This window comes from Anas platyrhynchos, chromosome 3 (assembly GCF_047663525.1).
Source record: "Anas platyrhynchos isolate ZD024472 breed Pekin duck chromosome 3, IASCAAS_PekinDuck_T2T, whole genome shotgun sequence".
Lineage (NCBI taxonomy): Eukaryota > Metazoa > Chordata > Aves > Anseriformes > Anatidae > Anas > Anas platyrhynchos.
In genome coordinates, this window is record NC_092589.1 from 20,154,071 (window position 1) to 20,171,400 (window position 17,330).

The 17,330-nt window shown below is 47.6% G+C and overlaps 1 protein-coding gene and 1 long non-coding RNA gene across 8 annotated transcripts; one reads left to right on the top strand and one right to left on the bottom strand.

The window, feature by feature from the left end:
* The first annotated feature begins 328 nt into the window (after nucleotides 1-328).
* Nucleotides 329-15,187, top strand: LOC140002107 (uncharacterized). 7 transcript variants are annotated; one of them, XR_011808060.1, is made up of 9 exons: nucleotides 329-464; nucleotides 2,781-3,048; nucleotides 4,487-4,760; nucleotides 5,950-6,055; nucleotides 6,162-6,227; nucleotides 7,205-7,443; nucleotides 8,021-8,173; nucleotides 11,443-11,503; nucleotides 12,042-15,187. It is a non-coding gene; the product is annotated as an uncharacterized lncRNA (long non-coding RNA). The 7 variants fall into 7 exon arrangements; XR_011808061.1 differs by having other exon boundaries at nucleotides 5,954-6,055; XR_011808058.1 differs by having other exon boundaries at nucleotides 2,781-2,869; nucleotides 2,976-3,048; nucleotides 5,950-6,227.
* MIXL1 (Mix paired-like homeobox) lies at nucleotides 342-1,560 on the bottom strand. Its single transcript, XM_027453690.3, has 2 exons — nucleotides 737-1,560; nucleotides 342-644 (listed from the first exon to the last, which is right to left on the bottom strand). Exons 1-2 carry the CDS (start codon nucleotides 1,466-1,468, stop codon nucleotides 342-344), a joined length of 1,035 nt encoding a protein of 344 aa, XP_027309491.3. The 5' UTR covers nucleotides 1,469-1,560.
* Nucleotides 15,188-17,330: the final 2,143 nt, after the last annotated feature.

Genomic DNA, 17,330 nt, shown 5'->3' on the forward strand with positions numbered 1-17,330 from the left:
GAACACACTTCCCAGCTCACAGAGCAAAAATGCAAACTTTTATTTTCTTTTCCTCTCCAAAAGTAACGCCAGGCCAGCCCCCACCCCCCACCCCAGCGGGTTGGGTTAGCTTTGTGGCAGAGGAAGGTGAAGGAGAAATAGGAAAGGCGCTACCAGAAAATGTTCCATCCGCAGAAAGCTGCCGTCGGCGGGTGGAGCTGCCCCCTCTCTCCCTTAAATAAATAGCTGAAGTCTGTCACTCCGGCATAAAGTGCAACAGTGGCGGGGCAGGGCACCTCTTCCATTAACACAACGGCAGCGGCTAAGTCCCAGCAGCCCGGGGGGGAGACCCGGGGAGGCTCTCAGACGGCTCGGAAGGCACCGAGGGCGTTTTCCTCCCACTCCGAGCCGCGCTCCGCGAAGCCCCCGCTGTCGGCCGCCTCCGTCAGGGGCGAGAAGCGCCCGCAGGGGCCGCGCGGGGCCGGGTAGGGGCCGGGGGGCGGCGGCGGCGGCCCCGGGAAGGCGGCGGGGGGCCACTGGCAGCCGGGCGGCGGGGGCCGGGCAGCGCAGGGTCCCTGCGGGCAGCCCGGGGGCTGGGGGCTGCAGCCCGAGCGGGGCGGCCCCCGCTGGCGGCGGGACTTGGCCCGGCGGTTCTGGAACCAAACCTGCGGGGAGAGAGGGCGGCGGTGAGGGCTGGGGCTGGGGCTGGGGGGGGGGGGGGGTGCGGGGGGCGGTGAGCGGCAGGGCGGCCCCTCACCTGGATGCGGGACTCGGGGATGTGCGTGGCGTCGGCCAGCTTCTCCCGCAGGTGGATGTCGGGGTACATGGTGTCCTGGAACACCGACTCCAGCGTCTCCAGCTGTGCCGCCGTGAAGCTCGTCCGCTTCCGACGCTGCGCCGCCGGCTCCGCCACCCCCCGGGGCAGCGCCGCCACGGGGCTGGGGGTGGGGGCAGAGCCCGGCCCGGGGACCCCGGGGCCCCCGCCGCCCGCCGCCGCCTCACGGGGCCACCTCCCCGCCGGGAAGGGCTCCCCGAAGCGCAGCGTGGCCATGGCGCTGAGCCGGGCCGGGCCCCGAGCCCCCCGGGGCTTTATAGCCGGGCAGAGGGGCGGAGGGGCAGGGGGAGGCGGCCCCGGCCCCGCGGGAGGCAGGTGAGGGGAGCGGGCACCACGCTGAGGTGAGGGGTGAGGGCAATGGGGTGGCGGTGCTGTGGGGTTTGTGCCTGCAGACACGAGGCTGTGCTTGCCAGCTTGCCAGGAGCCGCCCGTGCTGGTTTCAGATGTGGATTCCCCCTCACATTTCGCCCAAAATGGCTGGGAGGGGGAGAAGGAGCGTGGGGGGGGGTGGGGTGGCAATGGGGTGATTGGGGTGGCTCTGGGGCTGCCAGCACCTGGGGGGGTGTTTGGCTGTATGGGGGCACAGCCGGGACAGGCTGCCCCAGAGCGGGGTGTTGGTGTCAGACTGCCCCTTAAGGCTGTGGCTTTATCCATGTATATTGAATATGTGCTCAGGAAAGAGCGAGAACCGGGAGCTGACGGAGCTACCCCCAACCCTTACAGCTGGAAATGGGCTCGCTCTTTCATCTCTGGCTGCTGGGGTACGCTGCAGGCCAGAAGCGGTCCCCTTGCGCTTTATGTACCAGAGGTGATCCAGTAACTGTCCTGTAACATCAGCCACCACGCTTCCCATGATGGGAAAGTGACTGGGGACACTTCCCAGGCCTGAAAGCTTTCATGGATGCAGCATCTATAGGCCATAAAAAGGAGAAAAGCAAGCTTTGCCACAGTAGAGGAGAGGGCTGGGGTCCTCGATACAGGGTTACAAACATACAGACTCCAGGGTTTGTGGTTGATGCTCAGTCACTGAATTATCCACACGCAGATTGTGTTTTTAGTGCACATTCACAGGCCTTAATGGCCAGGGGCTGACACAGCCGTGTGAAGGTGCTGTCTGCGCAGACTGCTTGCACACCTGTGGTGCTGATCACTGCCGTGCTCCTCGCCTGAATTTCCCTTCCTGTTTTGGCTGGCGCTTTGATGCCTCTTGGTGATGAGTGGGTGCTGAGCACAGGTGTGTGCTGGACAGGGGAGCAGAGTGGTTCGGAGGCAAGACCAAAGCCACTGCTCTGAGCTTTGCACACAAATCTCCTCTGTAGGGCTCTGGTAGCTGCCTTTCTGCATTGCCCTGGTGTGCAAGGTTTGTAAGCCTGAGGAGAAGCAAGGAAGGGCTCGGTGCTCTAATTCTAAAGGAGCGTGCTGCTGGATGGAGAATAAAGCACAAGTCTTTGGCTGCCCCACAGGAAAGCAGGATGGCACAGAAGACCCCTCTTTTGTTTTCTCTTGCCGGCTTTCTCCCCTCCTAGTGCTCACCGCAGTTCCTGCAGAGTTTCATTCCTCCGATGTGTGAGAAGTGATGCCTGCCAGGTATCGTGGTGTGCCTCCTGCTGTGTGGAAAAGCACTCTGTCTAGATTCGGCAGAGTTTCCTTTCCCCAACGGGTTTTACATCCAGATGTGTCCCTTTAGTCTGACATTTCCAGTGTCTCCTAAGTGCCATTATCTGCCTGGAGTTGTGCTAGGTAAGGCTTGGAAGTATTTAGGACGGCATTCAGACGTTTTTCCCCCTCCAGTTCCACACCCTGGCTTTATTTTTGTCCTGGCTAGGCACAAAGAAGAATCTTGCATCTCTCCTTGAGATGCAGAGCTATGGCACAAGCCCAGAAGTGTCTCGCTTTTTTGAATTAACATGGCAAAAATTGAGATAGCTAAGGGGAAAATTGACATTGTTTTCACTACCTTGTGTAGGTAACAGATTGCTGCCCACTTGGAAGCTGATCTGTGGATGACACGAGAGAAACGTGCTCACGTCTGTGCTGGGAGTACCTTGCACTGAGGTAGCCGTGCCGAGGGGACTCCCACAGCACAAAACACACCTCTGCCTCAATGGAAGCAGGGCTTCATGCTGCGGGTGAAGGACACACCATCACCTCACTATTTCAGGTTACTCTACACAACTTCAGGCATTCAGCAAGGATGAGGCAGGCTCTGAAACACGGGGATTTGGGAGAGGAAGGTGAGTCCTGCGTTTGTTGGCCCGATGGCTTTGCAGCCTTTTCCATTTCAATCTGCTGATATTCCCTCAGATTGCTGATGGTAACAAAGTCATCATCTGAACATGCAAGCTGAGATTCTGCTGTACTGATTCAAGGAACTGTAGCTCAGGAAGCATCCCTGATATTGATATGATGTTTGCTGCGTGTGTGTGTATGTCTGTCTGTCTTCAGTATGAATTCTCGTGTCTAAAACCATTGAACCTTTTCGCAGTGCAAATTTAGGGGTCTCTCATTGCCTTGAGTGTTTTCACTACACTTGCAGAGACTTGGTGTCTTGGAGATCCTAATGTATATCTCATTTTTAATTGAAAATGGACAGCAACTGCAAAAGCTTTCATGTCATGGAGCCTAACAATAAAAGTAGCAGTGGTCACACAAACCTGATTTACTTTCCTTAAAGGAAAAACAAAACGGCATTTTTGCTGTAAAAACTTGAGTTTAAGCTATATTGAAGAAGCAATGGCTGCTTAACTAATATGTGTTCTTACAAAAAAAAAATAAATATATATATATATAGGAGGCCATAGACATTTTTATGGTTGCCTTATAATTTCTATCTTCTCTATCAGAGCCCTGATAGCAAAAGTCATTAATGCATGCCAGGCTTGGCTTTTCAAGTGTTTGTTTTTTTTTTTTCTGCCTAAAAGGAAACCTTTAGAATTAACACTTCATTCCCCACCCCCAGCCCCCGATTGCCTCTAGTTACTGTATAACTCCTCTGACAGAGCTCTTTACAATCTCTGAAAGTTTTTAGAGGTTTTTCAGTCCTTCCCAGTGTAGGTACACTGGGATTCATGTTTTCAGACATATCCACACTTCTAAGTAGTATTCTAAGAGCTCACTGTGATCGCATGTTTATAATTTAAAGTTGTTATTTAGCAGTGTTTGTGCTTCTGGTCCTCACAGCTGCAAAAATGAAGAGTTTGAGGAGGTGAGCTGCATATTGTCCTCGCTTTGGGACTGCTTGCAGATGTGTTGAAGCTTATTCTTGAGAAATCCCAGCTGCCTGCCCACCGTGGCTGTTCAGCACCTTGCCAGGGCCCCAGTGGGGTGCTGAGGAGGTCCTCACTGTGGCACCTTTGCTCCTCGCAGGACCCTGCACGTCATCCTCTGCTCATAGGGGTGTCCCAGGGTGGTGTCAGATCCTGGTGACACCAGACCCCTGTACAGGATGCTGTTCATGCAGGCCAGTAGTTATCCCTGGTTATTTCAGTTCACAAATAAAGGTCCAGTCTTGCACGCACAGATCTGCCGGGGTGTTAAAATAAATGTGATCTGATGAGCATTTGGGTCCTTTCTGAAAGGTGACTGGCTTGTTTGGCTAGGATTTGGTAACATCTCTATGTACACGATACGTTAGTCATTGAAAATTAAACTGCTGCCTTTCTTTGTCTTTAGCAGCAAGGAACTCCTCAGTGTCTCCCGGCTCAAGCTTTGCGGTTAGGAGGGGGATGTGAGCTGATAAAGGAAGCCATTTCCTGGGAGGTGTGAGACGGGGCTTCAAGACCTCGCGGTGCCAGTCGTGTATTCCGTCCTGAAGAGTCGATAAGAGCTTCAGACACAGAAAAAAACTCGAAGAAAGCAGCAGTGGGGGAGGCACAAGAGCATCGCAGATGCATATGAAAAGATCAAGGGGCTGCATCTGCGAAGTCCCAACAGGAACAGATTTGGGGTGAGATGTCCAAGTTCAGAGGGGATCCAGACACAGCAAAGGGGCCACAGTAGAGTACGTCTGATGGCTGGCAGCTGGCTCCCTACCTTCAGAGGGGGGAAGATCAAGTATTGGGGAGGGGGAAGGAGATAAGAGCAAATGGCAGGGGTGGTGTCAGGAAGAGGGGAAGGAAAAGGTAATAATAGGGGGGATGCTACCCAGAGACAGGTAAGGCTGGTTGGAAGGGGCCCGGATGTTTAGGGTTGAATTAAGACACTGTGAAACCTGAGCTTGCCTTTGAGCTTGGAGAGACCCTGAGAATGGCAGGTCGCGTGTATCTGGCAGTCACTTTGCTTCTGAAGTGAGCGGGCAGTCTCAAAAACTTCCGTGGCAGCAAACCTTAGGCTTAAGCACATCTTTGTTGCCTTATTTTCTCTGCACCCTCTCTGTTTTTGTAGTGTGACGCTGTGGAAGAGCTTAAAGCATTTATTTAACTGAGTTCATCCTGTTGCTTTGCTTATTTGCGTGCTCTGAATGAGGTCTCTAGAAGAGTCATATCCTATCCTTGCAGATATTTTTCTTTAAAGAAGGATTTTACAACGCTTGTTGGTGCAGGTGCTTGTATATATCCAATTATTGGGTTACCTGAATTCCCAGTAATGTGCAATTAATTCACAGCATGGGCAAGGGAAGAAACTTTTACCTCTGCAGATAGATGAAAAGAAGAAAGGGAGGTGAGAAGGGAAGAGCTAAGGACAAAGATAGAGCCCTGTTTACTTCAGTTGTGTACAGTACCCTTTTACCTATAGCCAGCCCGCTCTGGTGCAGCCAGAATGTGTACACACAGCAGTGCTGGCAAGGGAAGGCAGGTGACAGTGTAGCTGAGGGGCCACAGCTTCTTTGATATCATTGAGTATTAAACAGACAAGTTCCAGTAGTCCCATGCCTACCGTTTTTAGACTGCTTGGTCTTAGCAAGCAGTTTAAGCCTTTGTTTTCTGCCATTGCTTGGCTGACTCCTAAGCTCTCGTCACCCCCTGCCAAGTGACACGGTCTTCCTCCTACCCCAGCTTAAATAAATGACAACCAGAAGATTTCTGTTTCTGTATCGCAATATTTGGTATCTGAGTGCCTGAACTGCTGAAATTAGTAGATTTTATAAGAATATCAATTTATCGTCTTTTTTTTTTTTTTTTTTTTTTTTTTCAAAGCTAGTGTCTTACGGTTATTGACAAAAGAATCCAAATGTGAAGCAAATTGTGCTCGGATGCTTCAAAGCCAGAAGGCAACGGAAAGAGACAGAACTTCTCTGCTAAGGTCAGATGCCTGCAAGCAATGTGAACACAGAGCCGCTTTCTTCCTCTGCCCTGGCTGCCCTGGTGCTGTTAAACCCCACAAGTGTTCGTCTCTGGGTGCACTGCAGGTTTCTTCAGCTGGCTGCCCTGCACGCCCCTTCTGTGGCTCAGGCGTGTGCTTGGTACGTGCTGAGGTCGGTGCTCAGGCTTCGGTCTTATCTTTCATTCTAAATGTTTCCCGTCTTCTTTTATGGTTAATTTTAGAGACTAGGGGCTATTGGTCTCGAGTATTTGGGCATTTGCAGCAAAGTCGTTTCATTTTGCAGTGGTATTTTTTTTTCTGGGGTATTGTATTTCAAAGATACTCAGCTCCCTGTACAGTCTGGAAGATTTTCAGCTTTAACGTTTAGGTGGAAGGGGGAAGTTCCACCTGAGCTGAGGATTTGCAGCTGATCATTAAGTCAGCAGTTCCTGGTGATCAGAGCTGGGGAGTACCGTGGTTACTATGCCATTTAATGAAGTGATTCTCTTCCATGCATGAGTTGACTCATATTCCTTTGCTATTTAAAATTGCACTGAAGAGACAGAGAGAGAAAATGCCACATTGCAAACTCAGTTGGCATTATTTCTGTGGGTTATCCTGATTTTTGTAAGCCCGTGGCATGATTTTCTCCCTGCCTGTCCTCTCTCCCTGCCCCAGCAACCCTGGATAAGCAGACTGACACCATCCTGCTCCTCTCTGCAAACACAGGCACGTCCCAGCTGCCTCCTCCCGGGCACAATCCCTGCCCTCCACCATGGCCAGTGCCCCCAGCTGCCTGCAGCTGCTCCCCCAGACCTTCCCAGTGCTTCGTATTCCCTCTCACCCATTTTACACCGCAGCTCTTTTTCTTCCTCATTATTCAGACTCAGCTCCTTTGCTTTGCTTTCTGGCAGGGTTATTTTTCTCTCTGACTTGGGCCCCATTTATCAAGTGCACACCTTTGTCACCTCCTTAGTCTAATCCTCTCCTTTGTTGTCAGAAGGTCTTCCTCTTTCCTTTTCATTGCTAGTTTTATCTCTTTCTCCATTGTCTTTTAGCCCCGTAGATTCCTTCCCCTCTCTTTTGCATTTGACCAAACTTGTCTTATCGGTATTACTTGGGAGATTTAAGACTTTTTTTCCTTGACAGGTTTTCTTCCCCATCCCCTGGAAGTTTCTCCATGCCACGGGACACAGGCAAAGAGCAAACGTGTGTGTTGTTATTGCAAGAGACAACTGCAGTCCCAGACGGAGGGTGACTCCAGGCAGTGGTGATCACAGCAGCTCCCTGCTGCCATCTTAGCAGGCCGTGTACCCTTAGGAAAACACATTTTCCCTCTTCTACAATCATATCTTTGTTATCTGGTGGGCTGTCCTAAGGTCTTAGAGGTAAGAGAGGGTACAGGGGAGTGGTGAGTTTGCTGCAAGACTGTTGAAAAGAAGGGTTGTGGTGGTTGCACTCGTGGGCAGCCGAGGTCCACCACAACCGCTCTCTCACTCCTCTTCCTCAAAGGGAAAAGGGAAGAAAATAAAATGAAAAAGGCTCAAGGGTTGAGATAAGGACAGGGAGATCTCTCAGCAATTACTGTCATGGGCAAAACAGACTCAGCGTGGGGCAGCAGCAAGTCCCTTTGGAGCCAGCTGAAACTGGCCCTTATCTACCATGGGGCAGCTTCTGGATTCTTCTCACAGAAGCCACCCCTGCAGCCCCCTGTTACCACAGCCTAGCCACGTAAACCCACTAGAAGGTGCAGCAGCACCATGTGGAAAAGCTGTTTTCAGGCATGAATTTTATTTAGGACCATGCATGCACAAGTTGCTGTAGGAGATGGGGTCACTGCAGCTCTGCCTGACTTCTTTTCCCTGCCTGTGTTTCCCACAATCAGTTTTCAAACTCTTGCCAGCACCTTCAGCAGGTGCAGAAACCATGGACCACCTCACACACCTCTCCACTTTTTCTTCACAGCAAAAGGAGAGTGCCTGCTGTAAAGCACGGTGGAGGAATGCGTGGAGGCAGCACTGGTGGCATCGTGGGGGGTGTTGCAGAGCACCGGCCTCAGTTGCCCTGCACAAAGTACACCCAGGCAACACCAGCTGGGCAACAATTCGCGTACTTCAGGTAAAATTACTTAGTGTGCGTGACTTCAGCTCCACAGGCTGGCAGGATCTGTAGCTGACAGAAATGTGAGGCATATGGAAGAAACAAATCCTGTATCTCATCCCTTGTCTCCAGCAGGTGGAGGAGGGCTTGTCATGCACTGGAGTATCCCAAGTGCAGAGGTTTTGCCTGGGAGGTCTGTGCTGCTACAAATTCCCCTCCAGCTGTTATCATCCCCAACACCTGAGTTCTGAACAAGCTTCCCCCAACCCCAGCTTTGTTATTTTCTTAGTAGCAAGCGTCCTGCTGGTGGAAAGCACTCTCCTGAAAGCTCTGGAAACTGCTGATCAGGCCCCTGAAGCGGCTTTGGTGCGTGATGCTCCTCAGCAGTGTTTTTTATTGCACAGCTGCTGTTACCCAGCTTCTAGCAGCACCACAGTGGCACCAAGCGTAAAGGCAGCAACGGTGACTTTAGAGGTTTCACGGTCACTGTTCTCCAGAGGCGTCTGATCTTTCTAGAGCTCTTCTCATAATGGGTGCAGGGAAAAGGAAGAAAACATACCCAATCCTTTTCCACCTTTCTGGCATTTCATCACTTCCTATGGCCAGAGCAGTGCTCTCAGCGTTGCTCCCAGCTTTAAGGCTGCATAGGCAGGGTGGAATATATTTTAGAGACTCTATTTAGCCATGATGTCAACTGCAGCCAACTATAAAAAGATCAGTAATGCTCTTTGGAAGTGTAACAGCTGCTGCTCTACACCCTCTCTTCTGTATTAACACTGCCCTATTTCATGTGCACACAACCAAAATAAAATATTACAGCAATCATCTTGTTATATAGATCAAGGAATGTGGGACGTGAACTCCCCAGAAACTAGGAGGGATTCAAGGTTAGCTGAACTGGGTAATTTCACACAGTTTGTTAGCAAAAAGGTAATTTTATCCTGATTTGCAACATAGCCTGACTTTAACTTAGCACTTGGCTGCGTGCCATTAGCAGTTCCTACACAGTGGCAGTACACCAGCGGAGCTTTCCTTCGGGCAGTTTTGCTGGATGATACTCAGATACAGTTAGGTATAAAGGCATAGAGGCATGCTCTAGCAGTTTTTTATTGCACAGCTGCTGTTACCCAGCTTCTAGCAGCACCACAGTGGCACCAAGCGTAAAGGCAGCAACGGTGACTTTAGAGGTTTCATGGTCACTGTTCTCCAGAGGCGTCTGATCTTTCTAGAGCTCTTCTCATAATGGGTGCAGGGAAAAGGAAGAAAACATACCCAATCCTTTTCCACCTTTCTGGCATTTCATCACTTCCTATGGCCTATATAGATCAAGGAATGTGGGACGTGAACTCCCCAGAAACTAGGAGGGATTCAAGGTTAGCTGAACTGGGTAATTTCACACAGTTTGTTAGCAAAAAGGTAATTTTATCCTGATTTGCAACATAGCCTGACTTTAACTTAGCACTTGGCTGCGTGCCATTAGCAGTTCCTACACAGTGGCAGTGCACCAGCGGAGCTTTCCTTCGGGCAGTTTTGCTGGATGATACTCAGATACAGTTAGGTATAAAGGCATAGAGGTATGCTCTAGCAGTACGAGAAGCAGAGCACTGTCCCCATGGTTTGGCCAGCCACACCGCTCAGGCAGGGAGCCCCAAGCTGCCTCTCAGTGCAGAGCAGCTCACGGGTCCCTTCTGCATCCTCAGCGAGACAAAGCAGTGCAGAGGAGCCACGCTGCTGTACCTGGTTTTATTTTTGTTTGTTTTGTAGTGCAGATGGGGTCTTTGTAGTGGGGGTGAGGAACTGCCCGTTTGTAAGTGAGATGTAAAGTCCTTTGACGCGGGGCTCACCAGTCTGGGAGGAAATGGTCAGCCCCAAACACGGCTGTTACCGAAGGTGACAGGGCACTTAGGCGATGTGAGGAGAGATTTTGCATCAGACAGAGCCACCGGGCTGGAAACACGCATACTGTAGGACAGGCCCTTCTGTGTCTCTGAGCTCCGACTTAGCTCACTGGGCCGTCTTAGCACTTGGTTCCCACGCAGGAATATTTCAGAGGCACCCAGAAATGAAGGCAAGCAGCCTGCAGTCACGGGAAGTTTGGGACAGGGCCGAGGAGCAGCCTCAGTGCCAGAGCTCCTTGTTGGCTCTGCTGTAAAACCCTGGGCTTTCTAGGAAAAACCCCCGACTTTCCCTTGGCTTTTGTCTGTTCCACAGGTGTGAGCAGTGTCTGGTAGCTCAAGTCCCACTTGTGTGCATGCAGGCTAGAGAAAAACAGACCCTCCCCAGCTGTTGTCCAGCAGCTGTGCCACACGATGGCCCTGTGGGTTACTGGGGGCAGCAGAGGCTGCTCGAAGCAGCACTCCTGTGGTTTGGGATTTGCCTCTACTTTATCGCTGCACCAGTGCAAGGGACAGGGAGCACAATGGGGCACCACCAGCCCTGGATTGCTTTTCTCTGGAAACTGCTCACTAAAAAGGATCGCTGGGGCTCTGCTTCTTTTTCGTGTGAGCCTCATAGGGCTCAACACCCTAGTTCACCATGTGGCATACAACTTCTTTTAAGGAACAGCTGCCAAGTGCAACATCAGCAGAGTAAAGCTGGGGGAACTAGTTTCTCGTACGTACAAATGCACATGCAAGTACACACCGTTTGGTTGTTTGAATAAAAGAAGGGTGACTTGGGTCAACAGAGAGGAATTTACATGCTGCAGCATGTAGCGATATGCTGTCAGGTAAGAATCGGCACATTTTTGTGTCAAGTCGTGTATACATGATGATATTTGGGGCAGGGGGGCAGGCTGAGTTGCTGAGGAATTTAAGGTTGCATTTTTTGAGTGGCACTTAGAAAACAGGATACTGGAAATCACTGAACACTCAGTAACTCCACAGCCAGAGCTTTTATTTGTCCTCTAATACTCCACAGATTAAGACTTTCTTAGTTATCCTGGGATATAATAATGTTCATTTCATTAGAAAATGAAGCATGAGCAATCTCCATTCTAAATAGGGATGCCCGAGCCTGTTTGCAAAGCTTTTGCCTACCTTTGTCTGAGTCTTTGTGACAACTAAGTGGCTTCCACACTTCTAGAATTGAGACTGGTAAATCATTGGCCGTGTGCCCATTTGTTCAAAGAAGAAAAGAAAATAGTATGCAATCCTACAGTGGTGACAGGACGAATCTGTCGTTCTCATACAATAGCCATGGAAACTTAGGTGCCTGCTACTCTGATTCCATGGCTATGATTTTCCACAGTGAGTAGTTTATTTAATCCTTTCACTAACACTTTGTAGGGTCGTGGAGCTTCAGGTGTCAGAAGGAATCATCAGACTAACTCCTGCAAGGCATTAAAAGGTAAGATTTTGCAGTGTGCTACTGGAGGTGAGTGGTAGGGGGGGGGGAAGGCATTTTCTCTAAAAGCAGACATATTCCTTCTAATGTACTTTACAAATGTAGGAAAAGAAGATATTAAAAACAAACAAACAGTATTTGAATACTTGTGCAGTTAGTGTGTTGCTGAAGCTTACGTCTTGTTTCTTTTACTTCTGGTTAGAGAAATTTTCTTCTCTAGGCCTTCAGGACCTATGTTTGGGATTGCTGCAGCCCAGATGCTGAATAAAATACTTCAGATACTTCTCTCCTGGCAATACAGTTCAGAAATCTGGCCAGTGAGATATAATCGCCTTGAATAAGCTTTTTATTTGTAAACTTGTTTACACTTTTCCTTTGTAAACTTCTTTTCTACTTCTTGCTATGTTTTCCCTCATAAAACTCCCGCATGTGACAGCCATCCCAGACCCTGTTACATGAGAGGTCTCCAGTCCAGGACTACATTGAATTGTTTGTTACTATGTCCTTCCCCTCTACACACAAAGAGTCCATTATCTTGCAGAAAAGCATACAAAAGGAGGAGGATTCAACATATCTATATTTAAGAGGAAAAATGTATGACCTGTTCGGTAGTGATTCCTCTCAAGCATCAGCAAGATACGGGCCAGAAGGTACATAAATATTTTAAGCCAAAAGTGCTGTTTGAGGTGACAGATGTACTCGATGTGCCAGTCTTGACTTTAGGCTTGATGAAGAATGAGGGTTTGGCAGTTTAAGGAATTCCTGCCTACCATTTAACTCATTCATGCTCCTCTCTTTGCAGCCCTGACAATTGTATTGACTCAGATTTTTATGGGACTAGGCTGTGAACCAGATATTGGAATAAAGCTGTTTAAAAACAAAACAACAACAACAATAAGAAAACGGGGGTGAGGAAGGAAGAAAGAAGGGAGGCCCTATTTCACTAAGATGAGAAGAGGAGCCACCATCTCTCACAGAGGGACTTCTGAAAGCTGAGAGAAGGCACAGTTACTAGAGCAGCCTGTAAACAAACTTAGATTTGTGATACTGCCATGTAAATAAGGATCCTACATTACTCTTGTAAGAAATTATGCTATTGCTTATCTCCTTTGAGGATATCCTACTCACACATAAAGAAAATGGGAAGCCCTGTCTCAGTAATTTGTCCAGTGCTGTCAGTTAAGAAATTGGAGTGAGGAGGTTTTAGCTCAAGTTTTCATCTTTGTTCGGTTGCTTTGCTCTCCATAATCTACTCTGATTTTATTATCCTGGGTGAGAAATAAAATAAAATAAAAAAATAGGAGGAGGAAATGATGCCAAATGCTCTCTCCAATCTTATGGGACTTGGGTGATCCTCAGCAGTTCTGCTGTGCACTAGATTTCAATCTATGGTTGTTGCCTCTGTGAACAACTTCCCAGGTCCATAAAAGCCATAAAGGGGTGGAAGTCGATAGATTTAGATCTGCGTCTCCATGAGCAGTCCACAAATCAGAAGAGGCTGAAATTGCCTGCTGTAGTGCAGCTCTACTAGCACAGAATAAAGGAGATAAAAACACACTTCCTGCACTGCAAATACGTTTGTTAGAGCAGAAGAGCACAGGTAGGAAAGCAAACTATCTAGTGTAAGAGCAGGAGAGCTGACTTGGTACAGCTACTTGTTAAGGTGCAGTGCAGTATTACAGCTGAGCTCATCTCTGCGCTATTTGCTGTCCTTGTTTCCCATGTACATTACTTTCCTTATGCTGCATCTAGTGGCTGTGTGGCCACAGGGCAGTTCTGTTCATCTGGCTGCTAACAGCAGAAAACCAACTGAGCCATAAAAATGAATACTTGTTGTCTAGACCAGCCAGCTGAGTCAACTCATGCAGGAGTTGCTCCATTCAGCACAAGAAAGAGGGGGACGGAGGACACAGGTAGGAGCAGTAGTGAAACCACCACTATTTAGCATTAGCACACAGCTCTAACTGCAGGCTGTCCATGAAAGGGCACCCTGCTCCCACCTTCATTTCCCTGCTCCCAGTAGCGTGTTCCTGCCACCTCCAGTGCTTGTTTGACCCCTCAGCGAACTAGGCCTGCTCTCAAAGGCAGCAAGAAACTAACCCCACACCTAGAAAGCAAATAGTTTTCTGCCTGCTTAACTAGGTGAAGGAGAGAGGTGGGATGAGCTTAAAAGCTGGTGCAAGGATGCTGATGGGACTGCGTGGCTTGGAGGAGTCCAGGGTGGCTCCGTAGGACAGCAGCCATTTAATGAAAACTCATTCTCAATTTAACCCAAACAGGAAAAAATAAATAAATGAAATAAAAAAGCCACAGCTGAGCAGATTCTTCATTGAAAAGCGTGCACCTGACCATTAGAAGAAAAAGGACAGGTTTAATGCCTGCTTTTGAAACGTATGTTATCCTCCTGACTGCTGAATGGAAAGTGACATGAATGGCACTGCATGTTGCACACACAGCCCCACTGTTCCCCAGGAAGAGGCCGGAGGGTCAGCACACAGTTTTGCAACAAAGGCACTTTGCTGCCTATTATTTCCTGTGCTATTGGGTGGGTTGGAGGCCCAAAGGCAGATACAGTTCATTTTAAAATGAATCCAAAGGGAAAGGACGCGGGAGAAAAGAAGCTGGTAGAAGAGCAAAGCGCAGAGGAGGATATACCCGGAACATCAGGAGAACTCAGGGCAGGGTTTTACTGGCTCTGCAGGGGTCCCCCGCTGGGTTTAGATGCTGACTCAGAGGTCAGTACCCTCCTGGAGGTGTTTTAGAAGAGCACCGAGAGGTGCTCTGAACTTCCATGGGTGGAAATCATTGTTCTGGCTGTTGATTCACAGTTTTTTCTGGGCAGGCAGCCAAAAATGCAATTGCTAATTGCACCAATTTCCATGTCCTCTCTACTGTAAAATGAGTTTATTAGAGGAGTTGGTTAAATTCAGGAAGTGCTCGAATTCCTGGCCATATCTCATTTAGCGAAGGCTTCTTGATAACAGCGCTCTACTTCTCTCAGCAGGTGCCTGTGAAAGGCGTGATCGGTTACTCTACTGCTGCAGATAGAATTGTATCAGCATAAGATATATTAAACTGCTATAGTTTATTTTATCAGACTGAACTGTTCTTTTATGATCACCAATATCTGTTATAACTGCATCCCCCTGAAGGATGTTTGCTTGCTGTCAAAATGGCAATATTACACGAAGACGGACTTTGGCACGTGCATTTTTCCTCATGAGTCTCTCTAGCACTCTGTCAATAAACCTGTTTTCAGCAGTTTGCTGACACTGCTATAAAGGCATTGCCAGACCTTGCATCTGATTAACTGTTATTCTGCAGCTCATGTAATAATTTAAAGAAGTCGGTGTGCACGTCACCGTAAATTACTACATAAATGCAAGGCAGCAGCACAGTGAACTGTTACCTTCAAAGCTGAGACAAGTATTATCCACCCTGCTGTAAAGCAGTCCCAGAAGGGACCAGAACATGTTTTCAGGACTGCAACTGTACTGCAGACTTTCAGGGTTGTCTAACAGGATGTGAAACACACAGCACTGTTTGTTCTTGTGTGCAAGGCAAGATTAGACCATGCCTTAGAGGAGACCTCAAAGAAAAAATAAGAGTATTGTGGTTATTTTCAGGCATCAACCCAAATTACATATGGGTTTCTACTCAAAAAATGGCCTTTCTTTCTTTCTTTCTTTCTTTCTTTCTTTCTTTCTTTCTTTCTTTCTTTCTTTCTTTCTTTCTTTCTTTCTTTCTTTCTTTCTTTCTTTCTTTCTTTCTTTCTTTCTTTCTTTCTTTCTTTCTTTCTTTCTTTCTTTCTTTCTTTCTTTCTTTCTTTCTTTCTTTCTTTCTTTCTTTCTTTCTTTCTTTCTTTCTTTCTTTCTTTCTTTCTTTCTTTCTCTGTTTCTCTGTTTCTCTCTTTCTCTGTTTCTTTCTTTCTCTCTTTCTTTCTTTCTTTCTTTCTTTCTTTCTTTCTTTCTTTCTTTCTTTCTTTCTTTCTCTGTTTCTCTGTTTCTTTCTTTCTCTGTTTCTTTCTTTCTTTCTCTGTTTCTTTCTTTCTTTCTTTCTCTGTTTCTTTCTTTCTCTGTTTCTTTCTTTCTTTCTCTGTTTCTTTCTTTCTCTGTTTCTTTCTTTCTTTCTCTGTTTCTGGAGATTTCATTATTAAAACTGAAACTATTAGTTCTGGAGGTGACAGTGGTGGAGGTCTTGCAGAAACGGATTCATGGTTCTCTTGCTTAACTTAAAAATAGAAGCATAAATTAGTTAGATGCACTGCTTTTTGCACATGCAGTAGGATCATGCTGGGCTCCTTTACTTCAGGAAAATCAATAAGCCACTATGAAAAACAGCTCAGTGGTGGATGAGGTTGAGTGGTCACCAGAATGGGGAGTACCAGCAGATACACTGTAGGTCCTCTGACAAAGATGTTTTCAAACAGGCTTCCAAAAAAAAAAAAAATAAAAAATTGATTTATATGAAAAGACTGGGATCAACAGAACTGTAAGGAGAAAAGAAAAATATTTACATCCACTCTTTAGTCTAGATTTTATCAGCCAGAGCAAATTAGAGACATAGGCACAAATCATTTTTGTTTCCTCCATGTTACTACAGTGCTGGGAGAGCTTTATACTGCAGCAGTGCCTCCACAGGGGTTTTTACAGTGTAAGGTCAGCTACTAATCACACAGCTGATTTCTTCAAGGAAAGGCAGACAAAGAGAAGGCCTGTTATTTACAGTAAAAGAACTTGAATGTTTTCTTCCTTCTGGTCCTAGTCTGTTGCATCCAGCAAAACTCTCATGAATGCAAAATGAAGACAGTAAAAAAAGGAACAGAACTGTCATTTTCTGGGAAAAAAATGTAAATCCCGTTGCTACTCACAACTACAATTTAATTCATGATATCATCGAATCATGCAATGGTTTGGGTTGGAAAGGACCTGTAAAGATCATCTCGTTCCAATCCCCAACTGCCAAACCTTGGGGAATTTAACCCTATTGATCTGATCATCTTCCCACAGACACACATAACCCTCCCTCCCAGGCAGCCCACTTTCCTGTCTCCCAGTGAACTACTGAGCTCTGGGCTGGTATGACAACACTAGGGCTGGGAACGATGTTAATACCCATTCTATTTAATTTAGCCATTCCTGCAAAGCTGATAACAATATTTTCATAGTGAATGATTTACATTTCTGAGCCTCTAATGCAGTGCCAGATCTAACCGCTCAGAGATGTTCATTTAAGATAACCAAATATTTAGCAGCCCTTGCTCTAGCAAACAACACAGCAGGCAACATTTTACAAAGCAAGGCTCCTTCCCCAGCTGGAAGCCGCTGTGCCAGTGGGACTCAGAATCACAGAATCACAGAATTTCTAGGTTGGAAGAGACCTCAAGATCATTGAGTCCAACCTCTGACCTAACACTAACAGTCCCCACTAAACCATATCCCTAAGCTCTACATCTAAACGTCTTTTAAAGACTTCCAGGGATGGAAGTCTTTGACTCCTTCAAACCACAGCCCCTGTGGCCAGGAATACGCCTGTTTCACCCATGGGCACCTTGGGAAGAAGCACTGATGATGGTCTTGGTGCTTGTGAGTACCAGGAAGAGTTAGTTTAAGTCAGACTTGTGCCCTATGAATATTTTAATGTTTTACTGTACAGTTGCAAATGCTGATATTTTTCACTGTTAAACATTTACCAGCTTCAATTAAATAATTGATTTATTCTACAAAAAGTTTCTAGGACTACGTTTCCTAGCAGAGGCTGCTATTGCTGGACTAGACTACCTCTCTAGGACTCGAATTTCCTCTGTATTTCATTTGCCATGCATAACCAG

Bases quoted from the DNA above. Each gene is read 5' to 3' on its own strand.
- MIXL1 (XM_027453690.3), bottom strand. From the start codon at position 1,468: ATGGATAAAGCCACAGCCTTAAGGGGCAGTCTGACACCAACACCCCGC. The intron at 645-736 runs GTGAGGGGCCGC...CTCTCCCCGCAG, and splicing joins TCCCCGAGTCCCGCATCCAG to GTTTGGTTCCAGAACCGCCG.